General features: G+C 50.5%; 1 protein-coding gene across 7 annotated transcripts in view; it reads left to right on the top strand.

The window, feature by feature from the left end:
- Positions 1-23675, top strand: part of vav2 (vav guanine nucleotide exchange factor 2) — a 271817-nt gene that overhangs the window by 174463 nt on the left and 73679 nt on the right. For all 7 annotated transcript variants that reach the window (XM_085965171.1, XM_085965168.1, XM_085965170.1 and 4 more), the window contains 5 exons: positions 458-567; positions 2819-2920; positions 5235-5323; positions 14492-14511; positions 15868-15892. In XM_085965171.1, the coding sequence (XP_085821297.1) occupies positions 458-567; positions 2819-2920; positions 5235-5323; positions 14492-14511; positions 15868-15892 (346 nt within the window). The remainder of the gene's footprint in view (positions 1-457; positions 568-2818; positions 2921-5234; positions 5324-14491; positions 14512-15867; positions 15893-23675) is intronic.

Here is a 23675-nt window from a genome sequence, read left to right as displayed (position 1 = left end):
CGAACTGCCCCTCGGTTGGCGAACTACCCCTGGGCGGGCGAACTGCCCCTCGGTGGGTGAATTTCCCCATGGCGGGCGAACTGCCCCATGGCGGGCGAACTGCCCCATGGCGGGCGAACTGCCCCATGGCGGGCGAACTGCCCCATGGCGGGCGAACTGCCCCTGGGCGGGCGAACTGCCCCTGGGTGGGCGAACTGCCCCTGGGTGGGTGAATTTCCCCATGGCGGGTGAACTACCCCTGGGCGGGTGAACTACCCCTCGACGGGCGAACTGCCCCTCGACGGGCGAACTGCCCCTCGGCGGGCGAACTGCCCCAGGGCGGGCGAACTGCCCCAGGGCGGGCGAATTTCCCCATGGCGAGTGAACTGCCCCTGGGTGAGCCCTGGTTTGTGGGGTCAGTGTGTCTGACATCGTCTCTGTGTTTATAACAGGGGGATTTTGCTCTTGTGTTTTGCAGTGGTCCTACGCATTTTATTTAATTCACCTTCAAGGCAAACAGGGGTTCCAGTTGTTCTGTAAGACGGAGGATATGAAGAGGAAGTGGATGGAGCAGTTTGAAATGGCGATGTGAGTCTGATACAATCTCTTGTCTGCAGCTGTGACTGGCCTGGGATGTGTTTGTGGGTCGGGGTTCAGGGCTGACACTCTGGTCATTCTGAGCTGAATTTTAACTCATGAAACCAGCTTGGCGAGATCTCCGTCAATGGATTTATGTTGTCATTACTCACGGCAACCAGAATATTCTCCCCTCCCCAAACAATGTGTGTGGACATTGAGAGATTCAGTGTGGGGGCAAAACTGTGTCCGATGGAGTTCAATGTGGGGAAGTGTGAGGTCACTCACTTTGGACCCAGGAAAGATCAGTCAGAGTATTTTCTAAATGGGGAGAAGCTGGGAACTGTGGGGGAGCCGAGAGATTTAGTGGTCCAAGCTCAGAAATCATTAAAGCTGGTGGACAGGAACAAAAAATAATCAAAAAGGCCAATGGAATGTTGGTCTTTATCTCGAGGGGCTGGAATACAAAGGGGAGGAAGTTATGTTCCAGTTATATAAAGCTCTGGTCAGACCCCATCTGGAGCGACTGCGATCAGTTCTGGGCCCCGCCCCTCAAGAAGGATATATCGGCCTCGGAGGGGGGGCAGCACAGATTCACCAGAATGATACCGGGGCTGAAAGGGTTAAATTCCGAGGACAGGTTGCACAGACTGGGCTTGTATTCCCTCGAGTTTAGAAGATTAAGGGGTGATCTAATCGAGGTGTTCACCAGACTGATACTTGGGATGGCAGGAATGACGTATGAGGAGAGATTGGGTCGATTGGGCTTATACTTGCTGGAGTTTAGAAAATTGAGAGGGGATCTCATCGAAACGTATAAAATTCTAACAGGACTGGACAGACTAGATGCAGGAAGGATGTTCCCAATGGTCGGGGAGTCCAGAACCAGGGGTCACAGTCTAAGGATAAGGGGTAGGCCATTTAGGACTGAGATGAAGAAGAATTTCTTCACCCAGAGAGTGGTGAACCTGTGGAATTCTCTACCACAGAAGGTAGTTGAGGCCAATTCATTAAATATATTCAAGAAGGAGTTAGATATATTTCTTAAGGCTAAAGGGTTCAGGGGATCTGGGGAGAAGGCAGGGACCGGGTACTGAATTTGGATGATGAGCCAATATCTCATTAAATGGCGGAGCAGGCTCGAGGGGCCAAATGGCCGACTCCTGCTCCTATCTTCTATGTTAAGATGATTAAAGGAGTTGATCGGGTCGAGAGAGAGAAACTATTTCCTCTGGTGGGGGGAGTCCAGAACAAGGGGGCAGAACCTTAAAATTAGAGCCCGGCCGTTCAGGGGTGATGTCAGGAAGCACTTCTTCACACAAAGGGTGGTGGAAATCTGGAACTCTCTCCACCAAAAACTGTCGAGGCTGGGGGTCAATTGGAGATTTCAAAACTGAGATTAATAGATATTTGTTGAGTGAGGGTATTAAACGTTACAGAATGAAGGCGGGTAAATGGAGTTAGGTAACAGATCAGCCCTGATCTAATTGAATGGCGGAACAGGCTCGAGGGGCTGAATGGCCTCCTCCTGTTCCTGTGTAACAGGCTCGAGGGGCTGAATGGCCTCCTCCTGTTCCTGTGTAACAGGCTCGAGGGGCTGAATGGCCTCCTCCTGTTCCTGTGTGTGCCACAGTACAGATCAGTCCAATGCCATTCAGTCCTATTCATCTGGGCTACTGTTGGGTGCCCTGCAGAAGTTGCTGCTCCCCCGTTCACCCCATGGCACCAACCACCCCAGGGTGCTGCTGGGCGCCTACCACCCCAGGGTGCTGCTGGGCGCCTACCACCCCAGGGTGCTGCTGGGCGCCTACCACCCCAGGGTGCTGCTGGGCGCCTACCACCCCAGGGTGCTGCTGGGCGCCTACCACCCCAGGGTGCTGCTGGGCGCCTACCACCCCAGGGTGCTGCTGGGCGCCTACCACCCCAGGGTGCTGCTGGGCGCCTACCACCCCAGGGTGCTGCTGGGCGCCTACCACCCCAGGGTGCTGCTGGCCGCCTACCACCCCAGGGTGCTGCTGGCCGCCTACCACCCCAGGGTGCTGCTGGGCGCCTACCACCCCAGGGTGCTGCTGGCCGCCTACCACCAGTTTTGAGTGTCCGTGAGGGTGTTCTCTCTTCCAGTTGTTCCGAGTGTCACAAACTCGGGTCACCAGATGGTCCTGTAACTGAGGATTGGTGCAGTGGAGGCTGAGGGGACTAACATGTATTTAGAGGGCAGTGCCTGCTGTTGATACGTTTCTCACTTCATTCATTTCCTTTTCAGGTCAAATATTAAACCTGAGAAAGCGACGGCAAATTACCACAACTTCCAAATGACGACATTCGACAAATCCACCAACTGCAAAGCATGTAGGATGTTGCTGAGGTAACCCCAGAAACCACCCCCCCCCCACCCCCCAGAGACTCTTTCCCCCCCCCCGCGCCCCCCCCCCCCGGAAATTCCCCCCCCCCCCCCCCCCCCCGGAAACGCTCACCCCACCCCCCCAGGAAACTCTCACCCCCCCACCCCACCGGAAACTCTCAGTCTGTCACCACCACCCCCCCGCCGGTCTGCAATTACCAGCAACTGCATCTTAACGAATATATAACTGACGTATTGAACTGAGTGGAGGAGCAACACACTTTTAAGAATATTAAAAATAAAATATCTGCTTCATTCAAAGGGCAAACGATCGTGTCTCCTTCAGGTGCGATGAATTATTGTTAAGCACAGTGACGTATATGTCAGCAAACACGCAGCCAGTTTGCACACAGCAACATCACCAACAGTGGTGAATATCACAGACCTGCTATACAAATCAGGCAGATGTTCTATGTTAGCTGTTAGTGAGTGGTTGCTCAGGAAACTCAAGAAGCTAACCCTTGCTTCTGAGTCAGCAGGTTGTTGGTTCAAACCGCACTCCAGAGACTTGAGCACATAATCCAGGCTGATGCTCCCAGTGCAGTACTGAGGGAGCGCCGCACTGTCGGAGGGGCAGTACTGAGGGAGCACCGCACTGTCGGAGGGGCAGTACTGAGGGAACGCCGCACTGTCGGAGGGGCAGTACTGAGGGAGCACCGCACTGTCGGAGGGGCAGTACTGAGGGAGCGCCGCACTGTCGGAGGGGCAGTACTGAGGGAACGCTGCACTGTCGGAGGGACAGTACTGAGGGAGTGCCGCACTGTTGGAGGGGCAGTACTGAGGGAGCGCCGTACTGTCGGAGGGGCAGTACTGAGGGAGTGCCGCACTGTCGGAGGTGTCGGAGGGGCAGTAGTGAGGGAGCGCTGCACTGTCGGAGGGGCAGTACTGAGGGAGCGCCGCACTGTCGGAGGGGCAGTACTGAGGGAGCGCTGCACTGTCGGAGGGGCAGTACTGAGGGGGCGCTGCACTGTCGGAGGGACAGTACTGAGGGAGTGCCGCACTGTCGGAGGGACAGTACTGAGGGAGCGCCGCACTGTCGGAGGGACAGTACTGAGGGAGCGCTGCACTGTCGGAGGGGCAGTACTGAGGGAGCGCCGTACTGTCGGAGGGGCAGTACTGAGGGAGCGCTGCACTGTCGGAGGGACAGTACTGAGGGAGCGCCGCACTGTTGGAGGGGCAGTACTGAGGGAGCGCTGCACTGTCGGAGGGACAGTACTGAGGGAGCGCCGCACTGTTGGAGGGGCAGTACTGAGGGAGCGCCGCACTGTTGGAGGGACAGTACTGAGGGAGCGCCGCACTGTCGGAGGGGCAGTACTGAGGGAGCGCTGCCCTGTCGGAGGGGCAGTACTGAGGGGGCGCTGCACTGTCTGAGGGGCAGTACTGAGGGAGCGCTGCACTGTCGGAGGGGCAGTACTGAGGGAGCGCTGCACTGTCGGAGGGACAGTACTGAGGGGGCGCTGCACTGTCGGAGGGGCAGTACTGAGGGAGTGCTGCACTGTCTGAGGGGCAGTACTGAGGGAGCGCTGCACTGTCGGAGGGACAGTACTGAGGGAGCGCTGCACTGTCGGAGGGACAGTACTGAGGGGGCGCTGCACTGTCGGAGGGGCCGTCTTTTGGATGAGATATTAAACCGTAGGCCCTGTCTGCCCCCTCAGGTGGGTGTAAATGATCCCACTGCACTATTTTAAGGAGGAGCAGCGGATTTCTCCCAGGTGTCCTGGCCCAATATTCTTCCTTTGACCAACACGGCCAAAAATAGGTTAACTGGTCATTAATCTCATTTGCACATTTGTGGGATCTTCTTGTGCACAAATCGGCTGCCTACATAACATTAACTGCACTTTTAAAGAGATTGATTGGCTGTGACCTGATAAGGTGCTATAAATACTAGTTCAGTGGGTTTATGGTGATGTTGGAGGGCGAATTGTTGGCTGGGACACTGGAAGACGCCCTGTTTCTCTTTGAATATTGTCCTGTGATCTTTAACACGCGCCTGAACTGGCAGATGGGCCCACGGTTGAACATCTGGTGAAAGGATGCCTCAAGGGTGTGCTTGTAATCAGTTTTGGAGATAAAGGTAATGCTAGCGCTGTCCTGACACATTCAGCAGGTCCATCAGTGCCTCTGGAGCAAAGATGGATTGGATGTGAGGCTGATCAGTTCGATCGATCGCACACAAACCCGGCTTTCTCTCTCCGTACGACGCACCTCCAGCATTTTCTGTTTGTTTTTCAGTCCGTTTGTTAACCTCGTTTCTTGTTTTGTACATTTCTCACAGAGGGATCTTTTACCAGGGATACACTTGTTCCAACTGTGGTACTGGAGCGCACAAAGAATGTCTGGAGACAGCCGCACAATGCAAGTTACGTACGTAATCCGCAGTCTGCGCGGTTATCGGGCAGAGCCGGAGACTCTTGTTCCGCAGTCTGCGCGGTTATCGGGCAGTGCCGGAGACTCTTGTTCCGCAGTCTGTGCGGTTATCGGGCAGAGCCGGAGACTCTTGTTCCGCAGTCTGCGCGGTTATCGGGCAGTGCCGGAGACTTGTTCCGCAGTCTGTGCGGTTATCGGGCAGTGCCGGAGACTCTTGTTCCGCAGTCTGGGCGGTTATCGGGCGGAGCCGGAGACTCTTGTTCCGCAGTCTGTGCGGTTATCGGGCAGTGCCGGAGACTCTTGTTCCGCAGTCTGCGCGGTTATCGGGCAGAGCCGGAGACTCTTGTTCCGCAGTCTGTGCGGTTATCGGGCAGAGCCGGAGACTCTTGTTCCGCAGTCTGCGCGGTTATCGGGCAGTGCCGGAGACTTGTTCCGCAGTCTGTGCGGTTATCGGGCAGTGCCGGAGACTCTTGTTCCGCAGTCTGTGCGGTTATCGGGCGGAGCCGGAGACTCTTGTTCCGCAGTCTGTGCGGTTATCGGGCAGTGCCGGAGACTCTTGTTCCGCAGTCTGTGCGGTTATCGGGCAGTGCCGGAGACTCTTGTTCCGCAGTCTGTGCGGTTATCGGGTGGTGCCGGAGACTCTTGTTCCGCAGTCTGTGCGGTTATCGGGCGGTGCCGGAGACTCTTGTTCCCGAGTCTGTGTGATTATCGGGCAGTGCCGGAGACTCCTGTTCCGCAGTCTGTGTGATTATCGGGCAGTGCCAGAGACTCTTGTCCCGCAGTCTGTGCGGTTATCGGGCGGTGCCGGAGACTCTTGTTCCCGAGTCTGTGCGGTTATCGGGCAGTGCCGGAGACTCCTGTTCCGCAGTCTGTGCGGTTACCGGGCAGTGCCAGAGACTCTTGTTCCACAGTCTGTGCGGTTATCGGGCAGTGCCGGAGACTCCTGTTCCGCAGTCTGTGCGGTTACCGGGCAGTGCCAGAGACTCTTGTTCCACAGTCTGTGCGGTTATCGGGCAGTGCCGGAGACTCCTGTTCCACAGTCTGTGCGGTTATCGGGCAGTGCCAGAGACTCTTGTCCCGCAGTCTGTGCGGTTATCGGGCGGTGCCGGAGACTCTTGTTCCCGAGTCTGTGTGATTATCGGGCAGTGCCGGAGACTCTTGTTCCGCAGTCTGTGCGGTTATCGGGCAGTGCCGGAGACTCTTGTTCCCGAGTCTGTGCGGTTATCGGGCGGTGCCGGAGACTCTTGTTCCGCAGTCTGTGCGGTTATCGGGCAGTGCCGGAGACTCTTGTCCCGCAGTCTGTGCGGTTATCGGGTGGAGCCGGAGACTCTTGTTCCGCAGTTTGTGCGGTAATCGGGCGCTGCCGGAGACTCTTGTTCCGCAGTCTGTGCGGTTACCGGGCAGTGCCAGAGACTCTTATCCCGCAGTCTGTGTGATTATCGGGCAGTGCCGGAGACTCTTGTTCCGCAGTTTGTGCGGTAATCGGGCGCTGCTGGAGACTCTTGTTCCGCAGTCTGTGCGGTTATCGGGCAGTGCCGGAGACTCTTGTTCCTGAGTCTGTGCGGTTATCGGGCAGTGCCGGAGACTCTTGTTCCCGAGTCTGTGTGGTTATCGGGCAGTGCCGGAGACTCCTGTTCCGGAGTCTGTGCGGTTATCGGGCGCTGCCAGAGACTCTTGTTCCGCAGCCTGTGCGGTTATCGGGCAGTGCCAGAGACTCTTGTTCTGCAGCCTGTGCGGTTATCGGGCGCTGCCGGAGACTCTTGTTCCGCAGCCTGTGTGGTTATCGGGCAGTGCCGGAGACTCTTGTTCCGCAGTCTGTGCGGTTATCGGGCGGAGCCGGAGACTCTTGTTCCGCAGTCTGTGCGGTTATCGGGCGGAGCCGGAGACTCTTGTTCCGCAGTCTGTGTGGTTATCGGGCGGAGCCGGAGACTCTTGTTCCGGAGTCTGTGAGATTATCGGGCGGTGCCGGAGACTCTTGTTCCGCAGTCTGTGCAGTTATCGGGCGGTGCCGGAGACTCTTGATCCGGAGTCTGTGCGGTTATCGGGCGGAGCCGGAGACTCTTGTTCCGGAGTCTGTGAGATTATCGGGCGGTGCCGGAGACTCTTGTTCCGCAGTCTGTGCAGTTATCGGGCGGTGCCGGAGATTCTTGATCCGGAGTCTGTGCGGTTATCGGGCGGAGCCGGAGACTCTTGTTCCGCAGTCTGTGTGATTATCGGGCGGTGCCGGAGATTCTTGATCCGGAGTCTGTGCGGTTATCGGGCGGTGCCGGAGACTCTTGTTCCGCAGTCTGTGCAGTTATCGGGCGGAGCCGGAGACTCTTGTTCCGCAGTCTGTGCAGTTATCGGGCGGAGCCGGAGACTCTTGTTCCGCAGTCTGTGCGGTTATCGGGCGGAGCCGGAGACTCTTGTTCCAATTTCATTGACTTGAAATGTAAATAACTTCTATAAAACTCCCCTCGGGTGCTGCTAGCCGGTGCAGTGCTGGGCACAATGATCTCATCCGGAGAGACAGCTCAATGGGTATAAAAACTATCAGCAAATAGTATTTCTCTCACACGGGGGGATTGAATCATGAAGGCTTCATACCTCTGGGGGGATTTTGTCATCATCGAGGTGAAACACAGAGTAAAGCTCCCTCTACACTGTCCCATCAAACACTCCCAGGGCCGGTACAGCACGGGTTAGATACAGAGTAAAGCCCCCTCTACACTGTTCCATCAAACACTACCAGGGCCGGTGCAGCACGGGTTAGATACAGAGTAAAGCTCCCTCTACACTGTCCCATCAAACACTCCCAGGGCAGGTACAGCACGGGTTAGATACAGAGTAAAGCTCCCTCTACACTGTCCCATCAAACACTCGCAGTGGCAGGTACAGCACGGGTTAGATACAGAGTAAAGCCCCCTCTACACTGTCCCATCAAACACTCCCAGGGCAGGTACAGCACGGGTTAGATACAGAGTAAAGCCCCCTCTACACTGTCCCATCAAACACTCCCAGGGCAGGTACAGCATGGGTTAGATACAGAGTAAAGCTTCCTCTACACTGTCCCATCAAACACTCCCAGGGCAGGTACAGCACGGGTTAGATACAGAGTAAAGCTCCCTCTACACTGTCCCATCAAACACTCCCAGGGCAGGTACAGCACGGGGTTAGATACAGAGTAAAGCTCCCTCTACACTGTCCCAACAAACACCCCCAGGGCAGGTACAGCACGGGTTAGATACAGAGTAAAGCTCCCTCTACACTGTCCCATCAAACGCTCCCAGGGCAGGTACAGCACGGGTTAGATACAGAGTAAAGCCCCCTCTACACTGTCTCATCAAACACTCCCAGGGCAGGTACAGCACGGGTTAGATACAGAGTAAAGCTCCCTCTACACTGTCCCATCAAACACTCCCAGGGCAGGTACAGCACGGGTTAGATACAGAGTAAAGCTCCCTCTACACTGTCCTATCAAACACTCCCAGGGCAGGTACAGCACAGGTAAGATACAGAGTAAAGCTCCCTCTACACTGTCCCATCAAACACTCCCAGGGCAGGTACAGCACGGGTTAGATACAGAGTAAAGCTCCCTCTACACTGTCCCATCAAACACTCCCAGGGCAGGTACAGCACGGGTTAGATACAGAGTAAAGCTCCCTCTACACTGTCCCATCAAACACTCCCAGGGCAGGTACAGCACGGGGTTAGATACAGAGTAAAGCTCCCTCTACACTGTCCCAACAAACACTCCCAGGGCAGGTACAGCACGGGGTTAGATACAGAGTAAAGCTCCCTCTACACTGTCCCATCAAACACTCCCAGGGCAGGTACAGCACGGCTTACATACAGAGTAAAGCTCCGTCTACACTGTCCCGTCAAACACTCCCAGGGCAGGTACAGCACGGGTAAGATACAGAGTAAAGCTCCCTCTACACTGTCCCATCAAACACTCCCAGGGCAGGTACAGCACGGGTTAGATACAGAGTAAAGCCCCCTCTACACTGTCCCATCAAACACTCCCAGGGCAGGTACAGCACGGGTTAGATACAGAATAAAGCTCCCTCTACACTGTCCCATCAAACACTCCCAGGGCAGGTACAGCACGGGTTAGATACAGAGTAAAGCTCCCTCAACACTGTCCCATCAAACACTCCCAGGGCAGGTACAGCACGGTTTCATACAGAGTAAAGATCTCTCTACACTGTCCCATCAAACACTCCCAGGGCAGGTACAGCACGGGTTAGATACAGAGTAAAGCTCCCTCTACACTGTCCCATCAAACACTCCCAGGGCAGGTACAGCACGGGTTAGATACAGAGTAAAGCTCCCTCAGTGAATGTTGCAGTGGGGGAGCGGTCCTGGTCTGCACGGGCACTGACTGCTGCTGCACACTGTTTGTTCACAAGCCCCATCCTCTGTCAGTTGTTCCCAGTGATGTGGGGTCTGCAGCCTGAGCTATTCTCTCTTGTGCAGGACACTTGGAGTACAGTGAGCTTCTTGACACCTGATGTTCTGTTTCACACAGACCCCTGGAGTTTCATTTTAGCGGTTTACATCTGTGTGAGTGCATAGGGGAGTGGTGTTGGTGTCAGTGCATTGCTCAGAGCTGAATTCCACAATGCTGCATTGCACGATTCAGGCCCTCCACTTCTGGCCTCTTGTCCAACCCCCACCCCCTTTGCTCCACCATTGGTGGCCGTGCCTTCAGCTGCCTGGGCCCTAAGCTCTGGAATTCCCTCCCTAAATCTCTCTACCTTTCTGCATGAAAAAATATTGGCAGGTAAAATCAAGGAAAACCCAAAGATGTTTTATAAATACATAAAGAGCAAGGGGAAAACTAAAGCAAGAGTAGGGCCTATTAGAGACCAAAAAGGAAGCTTGTGTGTGGAGGCGGAAGACGTGGTTATGGTTCTTAATGAATATTTTGCCTCTGTCTTCACAATAAAGAGGGATGATGCAGACATTGTCGTTAAGGAGGTGGAGTGTGAAATTTTAGATGAGATAAATATAGTGAGAGAGGAAGTATTCAGGGGTTTAGCATCTTTGGAAGTAGATACATCGCCAGGCCCGGATGAAATGTATCCCAGACTGTAAAGAGAAGCAAGGCAGGAAATAGCAGAGGCTCTGACCATCATTTTCCAATCCTCTCTGGCTACAGGTGTTGTACTGGAGGACTGCTAACATGGTACCGTTTTTTAAAAAGGGAGAAAGGGATAGACCGAGTAATTACAGGCCAGTCAGCCTAACCTCGGTGGTGGGCAAATTGTTGGAAAAAGTTCTGAGGGACACTTACCCTTCTCCCAATCTATTGCCGTTCAGATAATCTGTCTTCCTGTTTTTGCCACCGAAGTGGATAACCTCGCATTTATCCACATTATACTGCATTTGCCATGCTTCTGCCCAATCACCCAACCTGTCCAAATCATACTGGAGTTTCTCTGCATCCTCCTCACAGCACACACGCCCACCCAGCTTTGTGTCATCTGCAAACTTGGAGATATTACATCTAGTTCCCTCGTCTAGATTATTTATATATATTGTGAATAGCTGGGGTCCTCGCACCGATCCCTGCAGTACCCCAGTAGTCACTGCCTGTCACTCGGAAAAAGACCCGTTTATTCCAACTCTTTGCTTCCTGTCTGCCAACCAGTTCTCTATCCAAGACAGTACCTTACCCCCAATCCCATGTGCTTTAACTTTGCACGCCAATCTCTTATGCGGGACCTTATCGAAAGCCTTCTGAAAGTCCAAATACACCGCATCCACTGGTTCTCCCTTATTTATTCTATCAGTTACATCCTCAAAAAATTCTCGTAGATTTGTCAAGCATGATTTACCTTTTGTAAATCCATGTTGACTTTGTCCGATCCTGTCACTGTTTTCCAAGTGCTCTGCTATTACATCTTTTATAATGGACTCTAGCATTTTCCCCACTACCGATGTCAGGCTTACCGGTCTATAATTCCCCGTTTTCTCTCTACAACCCTTTTTAAGTGGCCCTAAAAACAGGAAGGCAGATTATTATCTGAATGGCAGTAGATTGGGAGAAGGGGAAATGCAATGAGACCTGCGTGTCCTTGTGCACCAGTTGCTGAAGGTAAGCATGCAGGTGCAGCAGGCGGTTAAGAAGGCAAATGCTATGTTGGCCTTCATAGCGAGAGGATGTTCCCAATGGCAGGGGAGTCCAAAACCAGGGGTCACAGTCTAAGGATAAGGGGTAAGCCATTTAGGGCAGAGATGAGGAGGAATTTCTTCACCCAGAGAGTGGTGAACCTGGGCAGTTGAGGCCAATTCATTGAATATATTCAAGAAGGAATTAGATATATTTCTTAAGGCTAAAGGGAACAAGGGATATGGGGAGAAGGCAGGGACAGGGTACTGAGTTTGGATGATCAGCCATGATATCATTGAATGGCGGAGCAGGCTCGAGGGGCCGAATGGCCTACTCTTCCTATTATTTTTTTATTATTCTATGTTTCTATGCCCTGGGGATTTATCAGCCTTCAATCCCATCAATTTCCCTCACACCATTTCCCTACAAATACTGATTTCTTTCAGTTCCTCCCTCTCATTAGACTCTATGTTCCCTGACATCTCTGGGAGGTTATTTGTGTCCTCCTTTGTGAAGACAGAACCAAAGCATGTATTTAATTGGTCTGCCATTTCTTTGTTCCCCATTATAAATTCCCCTAGTTCTGACTGCAAGGGACCTACGCTTGACTTCACCAATCTTTTTCTCTTCACATATCTATAGAAGCTTTTACAGTCAGTTTTTATGTTCCCTGAAAGCTTACTCTCAGAATCTATTTTCCCCCCTCTTAATTAATCCCTTTGTCCTCCTTTGCTGAATCCTAAACTGCTCCCAATCCTCAGGTTTACTGCTTTTTCTGGCCAAATTATATATCCTCTCCTTGTATCTTATGCTATCCCTAATTTCCCTTGTTAGCCACGGTTGAGTCACCTTTTTTGTTTTATTTTTATGCCAAACAGGGATGAACAAATTCTGTAGTTCATCCATGCGATCTTTAAATGTTTGCCATTGCCTGTGCACCATCAACCTTTTAAGTAACATTCCCCAATCCATCCTAGCCAACTCGTGCCTCATACCATCGTAGTTTTCTTTATTTAAATTCAGGACCCTAGTCTCTGAGTCAACTACTTCACTCTCCATTTTAATGAAGAATTCTATCATATTATGATTGCTCCTCTCCAAGGGGCCTCGCACAAGAAGATTGCTATTAATCCTTTCTCATTGCATAATACCCAGTCTAAGATGGCCTGATCTCCAGTTGTTTCCTCGACATATTGGTCCAGGAAACCATCCCGTATACACTCTAGGAATTCCTCCTCAGATGACACAAAAATTAGCTGTGTGATTGAAAATGAGTAAGATAGTTGTAGACTGCAGGAAGATATCAATGGACTGGTCAGGTGGGCAGTCCACTTCAATCTGGAGAAGTGTGAGGTAGTGCATTTGGGGAAAGCTAAGATGGCAAGGGAATACACAATGAATGGTAGGACACTGAGTAGTGTCGAGGAGCAGAGTGCCTCTCCACAGATTCCTGAAGGTAGCAGGACAGGTAGATAAGGTGGTTAAGAAAACATATGGGATACTTTCCTTTATTAGCCGAGGCATAGAATACAAGAGCAGGGGGGTTATGCTAGAACTGTATAAAACACTAGTTCGGCCTCAGCTAGAGTACTGCGTGCAGTTCTGGTCACCACGTTACAGGAAGGATGTGATTGCGCTAGAGAGGGTACAGAAGAGATTTACGAGGATGTTGCCTGGGCTGGAGAATTTTAGCTATGAGGAAAGACTGGATAGGCTGGGGTTGTTTTCTTTAGAACAGAGGAGGCTGAGGGGAGACTTCATTGAGGTGTATAAAATTATGAGGGGCCGAGATACAGTGGATAGGAAGGACCTATTTCCCTTAGCAGAGGGGTCAATAACCAGGGGGCATAGATTTAAAGTAATTGGTAGAGGATTAGAGGGGAGTTCACAGAAATCACAGAAACCCCACAGTGCAGATAGAGGCCATTTCGGCCCATCGAGCCTGCACCGACACACATCCCACCCGATCCCCGTAACCCCACGTATTTAATCCCCCTAACACTAAGGGTCAATTTATCATAGCCAATCAACCTAACCGCACATCTTTGGACTGTGGGAGGAAACCGGAGCACCCGGAGGAAACCCACGCAAACACGGGGAGAATGTGCAAACTCCACACAGACAGTCACCCGAGGCCGGATTTGAACCCGGGTCCCTGGCGCTGTGAGGCAACAGTGCTAACCACTATGCCTTTCACCCAGAGGGTTGTGGGGGTCTGGAACTCGCTGCCTGAAAGGGTGGGAGAGGCAGAAACCCTCATCACATTTAAACAGTACTTGGATATGCACCTGAAGTGCTGTAACCCACAGGGCTACGGAGCAAGAGCTGGAGAGTGGGATTAGGCTGGATAGCTCTCTTTCGGCTGGCATGGACACGATGGGCCGAATGGCCTCCTTCTGTGCCGTAAATTTGTATGATTCTACGATTCTCTCCTTTAAGTTGCTCCTTAAAACCTAATATCTCCTCATGTAGCTCGGTGTCAAATTTTGTCTGATAACGCTCCTGTGAAGCGCCTTGGGACATTTTACTGTGTTAAAGGTGCTATATAAATGCAAGTTATTATTGTTGTACTGTCCAGGAACTTGCTGACAGATAATCTATTGACACAGATGGTGATTGGAGGGGCCCTGATAAAATTAATTTGAACTTTGGCCTGTGGCAGTGCAAATGCAGAGAGAGACATGATGAGAGAATGATCCACCATATCAGTTACAGGACATTTCTCTGAGTTGCCTCCCGTTGTTTGGGCCTCTTTGCAATCACACGGTACAGGGCCGGGCACTTCTTGTCCATGAGTAACAGCTGTGTCACTGCTCACCCTCCTGTCAGTGTGGCTGGGCCATTCACCCCCCCCCCCCCCTCCTTCCGGGACCCCAAGCCTCCGCCATTCTTGGACACGGCACTACCCACACTGTACGAGAAAAGCCTGAAGTGGAGCAGAATGACTGAGCAAACTGCTGAATCCCCGCAGGAAACAAGGCGGGACAAGGGAGGGGGCGGGGTGGGGACATGCGGGGGTGTGTGATGTGATTGCTTTGCACCTTTTAAATTTCTCTTTTTCCTCACAGACACACCAGCCAATGATCTGGTAAGTTATTAGTGAAATTAAGACATTTGCCAATTATTTTTTTGTCAATTTTGTCCCCACCTCAAAGACACTGACTCTCACTGGGGTATGGATCCCACAGACACTGACTCTCACTGGGGTACGGGTTCCACAGACACTGACTCTCACTGGGGTACGGGTTCCACAGACACTGACTCTCACTGGGGTACGGGTTCCACAGACACTGACTCTCACTGGGGTACGGGTTCCACAGACACTGACTCTCACTGGGGTACGGGTTCCACAGACACTGACTCTCACTGGGGTTCGGGTTCCACAAACACTGACTCTCACTGGGGTTCGGGTTCCACAGACACTGACTCTCACTGGGGTACGGGTTCCACAGACACTGACTCTCACTGGGGTACGGGTTCCACAGACACTGACTCTCACTGGGGTTCGGGTTCCACAAACACTGACTCTCACTGGGGTTCGGGTTCCACAGACACTGACTCTCACTGGGGTATGGATCCCACAGACACTGACTCTCACTGGGGTACGGGTTCCACAGACACTGACTCTCACTGGGGTACGGGTTCCACAGACACTGACTCTCACTGGGGTACGGGTTCCACAGACACTGACTCTCACTGGGGTACGGGTTCCACAGACACTGACTCTCACTGGGGTACGGGTTCCACAGACACTGACTCTCACTGGGGTTCGGGTTCCACAGACACTGACTCTCACTGGGGTTCGGGTTCCACAGACACTGACTCTCACTGGGGTTCGGGTTCCACAAACACTGACTCTCACTGGGGTTCGGGTTCCACAAACACTGACTCTCACTGGGGTACAGGTTCCACACACACTGACTCTCACTGGGGTACAGAGACCAACTGTAGCAGCCCTGTCAGTAACCTAACTGAGGGCAGTGAACTGACTACAGATTGGGGTGGAGACAGGGGGCCGCTGCTCTCTGTGACTCAGCACCACACCGGGAGTTGCATTTACCCACTGAAGCTCCGAGTGCGCCCTCTGGATTGACGGGCGTTCTCTCCACCCTCCTTCCCTCATTCCGTCCCTCAAATCACTCCAGGCACCCGGTGCTGGTCAGCGTCTGGCCAGCAGGAGACGCTGGGGGACCTTAGTGTTTGTTCCCCGGTCATAGGGCAGGGGTCAAAGGGCGTACTCCCTGACCGGTGTCTGCCCCGAACCCCAGCGCCCCACATTCTGTTACCCGAGGCTGTGATGGGAGGTGGCTGACAATCCCTCGCTGCTCTGCTTCCCAGCACATTGTACCGTGCACAGCCTGCCAGAACCCACAGGGTTACTGAGTGAAAGGAAACTTGCATCTGATTTTATGCAAAACTATAATCCTTCTGTCTTTCTTCACAGGATGGAGGAGAACAATCTGCAGCAGGTAAATGCAACCCCCGTGGGAGGGGAAAGCTCAATACAACCCATTTCTCCAGCGCCTTTCACAACCTCAGGACGTCCCAAAGCGCTTTACAACCAATGAAGTACTTTTGAAGTGTAGTCACTGTTGTAATGTAGGAAACACGGGAGCTAATTAGCGCACAGCAAGCTCCCACAAACAGCAATGCGATAAATGACCAGATCGTCTCTTTCAGTGATGTTGAGAGATAAATACTGACCAGGACACCAGGATGAACTTCCCTGCTATTCTTCGAATAGTGGCCATAAGAATATAAGAACTAGGAGCAGGAGTCGGCCATCTGGCCCCTCGAGCCTGCTCCACCATTCAATAAGATCATGGCTGATCTTCTACCTCATCTCCACTTTCCAACACTATCCCCATATCCATTGATTCCCTTAATATCCAAAAATCTGTTGATCTCTGTCTTGAATATACTCAACGACTGAGCCTCCACACCTCTGGGGTAGAGAATTCCGAAGATTCACAACCCTCTGAGTGAAGAAATTTCACCTCATCTCAGTCCTAAATGGCCGACCCCTTATTCTGAGACTGTATAGACTTCCCAGCCAGGGGAAACATCCTCCCTGTATCTACCCTGTCAAGCCCAGTAAGAAGTTTTTATGTTTCAATGAGATCATAGTCATAAAGGCACAGGAGGCCGCCATTCAGCCCATCGAGTCTGTGCCGGCTCTCTGTAGATCAATCCAGTCAGTCCCATTCCCCCACTCTATCCCCGTAGCCCTGCAAGTTTATTTCCCTCAAGTGCCGATCCAGTCTCCTCTTGAAAACATTGAGTGTCTCCGCTTCCACCACTTCCGTCGGCAGCGAGTTCCAGGTCCTCACCACTCGCTGCATAAAAAAGTTTTTCCTCACGTCCCCCCCTGTATCTCTTGCCCAAAACCTTAAATCTGTGTCCCCTAGTCCTTGTACCATCAACTAGTGGGAACAGCCTTTCCCCGTCCAGCCTATCCAAACCCGTCATAATCTTGTACACCTCTATCAAATCACCCCTCAACATCCTTTGCTCTAATAAAAACAAATCCAGCTTCTCCAACCTGTCCTTGTAGCTAAGATCCCCCATCCCCAGAACCATTCTGGTAAATCTCCTCTGCACCCTCTCAAGGGCCTTCACATCCTTCCTAAAGTGTGGTGACCAGAACTGGACGCAATACACCAGTTGTGGCCTAACCAGTGCTTTATAAAGGTTCAGCATAACTTCTCTACTTTTGTACTCAATACCTCTATTTATGAAACCCAAGATCCCATATGCTTTGTTAACCACTCTCTCACTATGTCCTGCCACCTTCAGGGACCTATGCACAATAACTCCCAGGTCCCTCTGTCCCTGCACACTCTTTAAAACTGTGCCATTAAGTGTACAGGAAACTCTCGTTTAAACGGCACCTAAATATCCGGAAATCTCTATTAACCGGCAAAATTCAGGAGTAGGTTCAGGAAAGTTTTACTGTATATTAGTGGCCGTATAACCGGGGTTCCTGCACCTGTGGCCGTATAACAGGGACTCCTGGATCTGTGGCCGTATAACCGGGGTTCCTGCACCTGTGGCTGTATAACAGGGACTCCTGGATCTGTGGCCGTGTAACCGGTGTGCTGTGTAATGGGGCTCTTGTACCTTGGTAGGTGTACCTCTCCGTTATCCGGAGTTTTTTATCAACCGGCACCATCCCGGTCCCGTAGGTGCCGGATACCAAAGAGTTTCCTGTATATTGCCTCTCCCTGTTACTTCTGCCAAAATGCATCACCTCACACTTCTTTGTATTAAATTCCATCTGCCACTTGTCTGCCCATTCTGCTAGCCTTTCTATGTCCTGTTGCAGTTGATTGGTATCATAGTGTTTGCTAGTGCTCTGGGGGAGGGTTTAAACTAAGATGGCAGGGGGTTGGGAAACCTGAGCAGGGGGACAGAGGAAAGGGAAACAAGGATAAAAGCAAAAGAAAGGAAGGAGAAAAACAAAAGTGGCAGTCAGAGAAATCAACGGTTTAAATCAAACATGGCCACAGTAAATAATAATTCTAATAGGTCTAAGAGCGTTAAAAAAATAAGCCTGAAGGCTTTGTGTCTTAATGCGAGGAGCATTAGTAATAAGGTGGACTGGAGAACAGCTAACGTAGTACCATTATTCAAGAAGGGTAGCAGGGATAAACCAGGGAATTACAGGCCAGTGAGTCTAACATCTGTGGTGGGGAAATTATTGGAAAAAATTCTGAGGGACAAAATTAATCTCCACTTGGAGAGGCAAGGATTAATCGGGGATAGTCAGCATGGCTTTGTCAAGGGTAAATCATGTCTAACAAATCTGATCGAATTTTTCGAGGGGGTGACTAGTGGGGTGGATGAGGGAAATGCTGTGGATGTGGTGTACATGGACTTCAGTAAAGCTTTTGACAAAGTCCCGCATAGGAGACTGGTCAAGAAGGTAAGAGCCCATGGGATCCAGGGTGCCTTGGCGCGTTGGATCCTAAACTGGCTGAGTGGCAGGAGGCAGAGGGTGATGGTCGAAGGTTGCTTTTGTGACTGGAAGCCTGTGTCCAGTGGGGTACCTCAGGGATCGGTGCTGGGTCCCTTGCTGTTTGTGATCTACATAAATGATTTGGATGAGAATGTAAAAGGTATGATCAGTAAGTTCGCAGATGACACGAAAATTGGTGGGGTGGTAAATTGCGAGGAGGAAAGCCTCCGGCTACAGGACGATATAAACGGGTTGGTCAGATGGGCGGAAAAGTGGCAAATGGAATTTAACCCTGAAAAGTGCGAGGTGATGCATTTTGGACGGACAAATAAGGCAAGGGAATACACAATGAGTGGTAGGACCCTAGGAAGTACAGAGGGTCAGAGGGACCTTGGTGTACATGTACATAGATCCCTGAAGGCAGCGGAGCAGGTAGATAAGGTGGTTAAAAAGGCATATGGGATACTTGCCTTCATTAGCCGAGGCATAGAATATAAGAGCAGGGAGGTTATGATGGAGCTGTACAAAACGCTGGTGAGGCCACAGCTGGAGTACTGTGTGCAGTTCTGGTCGCCTCACTATAGGAAGGATGTGATTGCTTTGGAGAGGGTGCAGAGAAGATTCACCAGGATGTTACCTGGGATGGAGCGCCTCAGCTATGAAGAGAGGCTGGACAGGCTGGAGTTGTTTTCCTTGGAGCAGAGAAGGCTGAGGGGGGACCTGATTGAGGTGTACAAAATAATGAGGGGCATAGATAGGGTAGATAAAGAGGAACTTTTCCCCTTAGTGGGGGGGTCAATAACAAGGGGGCATAGATTCAGGGTAAGGGGCAGGAGATTTAGAGGGGATTTGAGGAGGAACTTTTTCACCCAGAGGGTGGTTGGAATGTGGAACTCAATGCCTGAAAGGGTGGTGGAGGCAGGAACCCTCACAACATTCAAGAAGCATTTGGATGAGCACTTGAAATGCCATTGCATACAAGGCTATGGACCAAATGCTGGAAAATGGGATTAGACTGGACAGGGATGGATGAGCGGCGCAGACACGATGGGCCGAAGGGCCTCTTTCTGTGCTGTAAAACTCTATGACTCTATGACTCTAATTAGCAGCGCAAATAGAGGTAAACGAATATGATTTGGTTGGGATTACGGAAACGTGGCTCAAGGATGGGCAAGGCTGGGAACTCAACATCCAGGGGTATTCGATATTCAGGAAAGATAGGCAAAAAGGAAAGGGAGGTGGGGTAGCATTACTGGTTAAAGAAGGGATTAACACAATTGTAAGGAAGGATATTAGCTCTGATGATGTGGAATCTGTATGGGTAGAATTGAGAAATACCAAGGGGCAGAAAACGTTAGTGAGAGTGGTATATAGACCTCCAAACAGTAAGGCGGAGGTTGGGGATGGCATTAAAAGGGAAATTAAAGAAGCGTGCAATAAGGGCACAGCAGTCATCATGGGTGACTTTAATCTACATATAGATTGGGCTAACCAAATTAGTAACAATACTGTGGAGGAGGAATTCCTGGAGTGTTTACGGGATGGTTTCCTGGACCAATATGTCGAGGAACCAACCAGAGATCAAGCCATCTTAGACTGGGTATTATGTAACGAGAAAGGATTAATTAGCAATCTTGTTGTACGAGGCCCCTTGGGTCGGAGCGATCATAATATGATTGAATTCTTCATTAAGATGGAGAATGAAGTAGTTGACTCAGAGACTAGGGTCCTAAATTTAAATAAAGGAAACTACGATGGTCTGAGGCGCAAGTTGGGTAGGATTGATTGGGGAATGTCACGCAAAGGGTTGACGGTGGATAGGCAATGGCAAACATTCAAAGACCGCATGGATGAACTACAGAATTTGTTCATCCCAGTTTGGCACAAAAATAAAACAAAAAAGGTGACTCAACCGTGGCTAACAAGGGAAATTAGGGATAGCATAAGATCCAAGGAGAGGACATATAAATTGGCCAGAAAAAGCAATAATCCTGAGGATTGGGAGCAATTTAGGATTCAACAAAGGAGGACAAAGGGATTAATTAAGAAGGGGAAAATAGAATATGAGAGCAATCTTGCACGGAACATAAAAACTGTCTGTAAAAGCTTCTATAGATATGTGAAGAGAAAAAGATTGGTGAAGTCAAGCGTAGGTCCCTTGCAGTCAGAATCAGGGGAATTTATAATGGGGAACAAAGAAATGGCAGACCAACTGAATACATATTTTGGTTCTGTCTTCACAAAGGAGGACACAAATAACCTCCCAGAGATGCTGGGGAACATAGGGCCTGATGAAAGGGAGGAACTGAAAGAAATCAGTATTTGCAAGGAAATGGTGTTAGGGAAATTGATGGGATTGAAGGCCAATAAATCCCCAGGGCCTGATAATCTACATCCTAGGGTACTTAAGGAAGTTGGCCTAGAAATAGTAGATGCATTGCTAATCATCTTCCAACATTCGATGGAATCTGGAGGCGGTTCAGAGAAGGTTCACTCGGTTGATTCCGGAGATGAGGGGGTTGACGTATGAGGAAAGGTTGATTGGTTGGGACTCTACTCATTGGAGTTCAGAAGAATGAGAGGCGAACTTATCGAAACATATAAGATTGTGAGGGGGCTTGATCGGGTGGATGCGGTGAGGATGTTTCCACTGATGGGTGAGACTAGAACTAGGGGGTATAATCTAAGAATAAGGGGCTGCCCTTTCAAAACTGAGATGAGGAGAAACTTCTTCACTCAGAGGGTAGTAAATCTATGGAATTTGCTACCTCAGAGAGCTGCGGAAGCTGCAACATTAAATAAATTTAAAATGAAGACAGACAGTTTCCTAGCAGATAAGGGAATTAGGGGTTTAGGGGGAGAGGGCAGGGAAGTGGACGTGAGTCAAGATTCGGATCAGCCATGATCCTATTGAATGGCGGAGCAGGCCCGAGGGGCCGTATGGCCTACTCCTGCTCCTACTTCTTATGTACACATAGATTGGAGGGTAGCTAATGTTACCCCACTATTCAAAAAAGGTGGTAGAGAGAAAACGGGGAATTACAGACCGGTAAGCCTGACATTGGTAGTGGGGAAAATGCTAAAGTCCATTGTAAAAGATGTAATAGCAGAGCACTTGGAAAACAGTGACAGGATCGGACAAAGTCAACATGGATTCACAAAAGGTAAATCGTGCTTGACTAATCTACTGGAATTTTTTGAGGATGTAACTGGTAAAATAGATAAGGGAGAACCAGTGGATGTGGTGTATCTGGACTTTCAGAAGGCTTTCGATAAGGTCCCGCGTAAGAGATTAGCGTGCAAAATTAAGGCACATGGGATTGGGGGCAAGGTATTGACTTGGATAGAGAACTGGTTGGCAGACAGAAAGCAAAGAGTTGGAATAAACGGGTCCTTTTCCGAGTGGCAGGCAGTGACTAGTGGGGTAACGCAGGGATCGGTCCTTGGACCCCAGCTATTCACAATATATATTAATGATCTAGACAAGGGAACTAGATGTAATATCTCCAAATTTGCAGACGACACAAAGCTGGGTGGGCGTGTGTGCTGTGAGGAGGATCTCGAGAAACTCCAGGATGATTTGGACATGTTGGGTGATTGGGCAGAAACATGGCAGATGCAATATAACGTGGATAAATGTGAGGTTGTCCACTTTGGTGGCAAAAACAGGAAGGCAGATTATTATCTAAATGTCAATAGATTGGGAGAAGGGGAAGTGCAACGAGACCTAGGTATCCTTGTGCACCAGTCGCTGAAGGTAAGCATGCAGAAGCAGCAGGCGGTTAAGAAGGCAAATGGTATGTTGGCCTTCGTAGCGAGAGGGTTTGCGTACAGGAACAAGGATGTCTTGCTGCAGTTGTACAGGGCCTTGGTGAGACCACATCTCGAGTATTGTGTGCAGTTTTGGTCGCCTTATCTGAGGAAGGATGTTCTTGCCATGGAGGGAGTGCAGCGAAGATTCACCAGGCTGATACCTGGGATGGCAGGAATGACGTATGAGGAGAGATTGGGTCGATTTGGCTTGTACTCGCTGGAGTTTAGAAGAATGAGAGGTGATCTCATTGAAACTTATAAAATTCTGACAGGACTGGACAGACTAGATGCAGAAAGGATGTTCCCGATGGTCAGGGAGTCCAGAACCAGGGGTCACAGTCTAAGGATAAAGGGTAGGCCATTTAGGACAGAAATGAGGAGGAATTTCTTCACCCAGAGAGTGGTGAACCTGTGGAACTCTCTACCACAGAAGGCGGTGGAGGCCAGTTCATTAAATATATTCAAGAAGGAGTTGGATATATTTCTTACTGCTAAAGGGATGAAGGGGTATGGGGAGAAAGCAGGGACCGGGTACTGAATTTGGATGATCAGCCATGATCGCATTGAATGGCGGAGCAGGCTCGAGGGGCCGAATGGCCTACTCCTGCTCCTATCTTCTATGTTTATGTTTCTATTCTCACTGTTTGCCACACCCCCAAGTTTGGTGTCATCGGCAAATTTAGAAATTCTACTCTGTATTCCAATATCCAGGTCATTTATACATATCAAAACAAACAGTGGCCCCAGCACTGACCCTTGGGGAACACCACTGTCTACCATCCTCCAGTCTGAAAAACAGCCATTTACCACAATTCGCTGTTTTCTGTTGTTAAGCCAATTCCTTAACCAGCCTTCGATGTGGTACTTTGTCAAACGCCTTCTGAAAATGCATGCAGACAACATCCATTGCATTCCCTTCATCAATCCTCCCTGTTACTTCATCAAAAAATTCAATTAGATTAGTCAAACATGATCTGCCTTTTACAAATCCGTGATGGCTCTCCTTAATTAGCTTATATCTCTCCAATTGCCCGTTAATTTTTTCCTTGATTATTGTTTCTAAAACTTTACCCACCACTGATGTTAAACTGACCGGCCTGTAGTTACTAGGATTGTCCTTAAACCCTTTCTTGAACAATGGTGTCACATTTGCCACTTTCCAATCCTCCGATCACCTCTCATTCTTCTAAACTCTAGAGAATATAAGCCTAGTCTACTCAATCTCTCCTCATAGGACAATCCCCCCATCCCAGGAACCAGTCTGGTGAACCTTCATTACACTCCCTCTATGGCAAGTATATCCTTCCTTAGGTAAGGAGACCAAAACTGTACACAGTACTCCAGGTGTGGTCTCACCAGGGCCCTATATAATTGCAGTAAGACATCTTTACTTTTATACGCAAAATACCATTTGCTTTCTTAATTGTTTGCTGTACCTGCATGTTAACTTTCAATAATTTGTGTACAAGGACACCAGGTCC

Source organism: Somniosus microcephalus, chromosome 23 (genome assembly GCF_052327205.1).
Source record: "Somniosus microcephalus isolate GS21.2 chromosome 23, FLI_Smic_1.0, whole genome shotgun sequence".
NCBI classification, from domain to species: Eukaryota; Metazoa; Chordata; class Chondrichthyes; order Squaliformes; family Somniosidae; genus Somniosus; species Somniosus microcephalus.
This window is presented reverse-complemented; position numbering and strand designations above follow the sequence as displayed.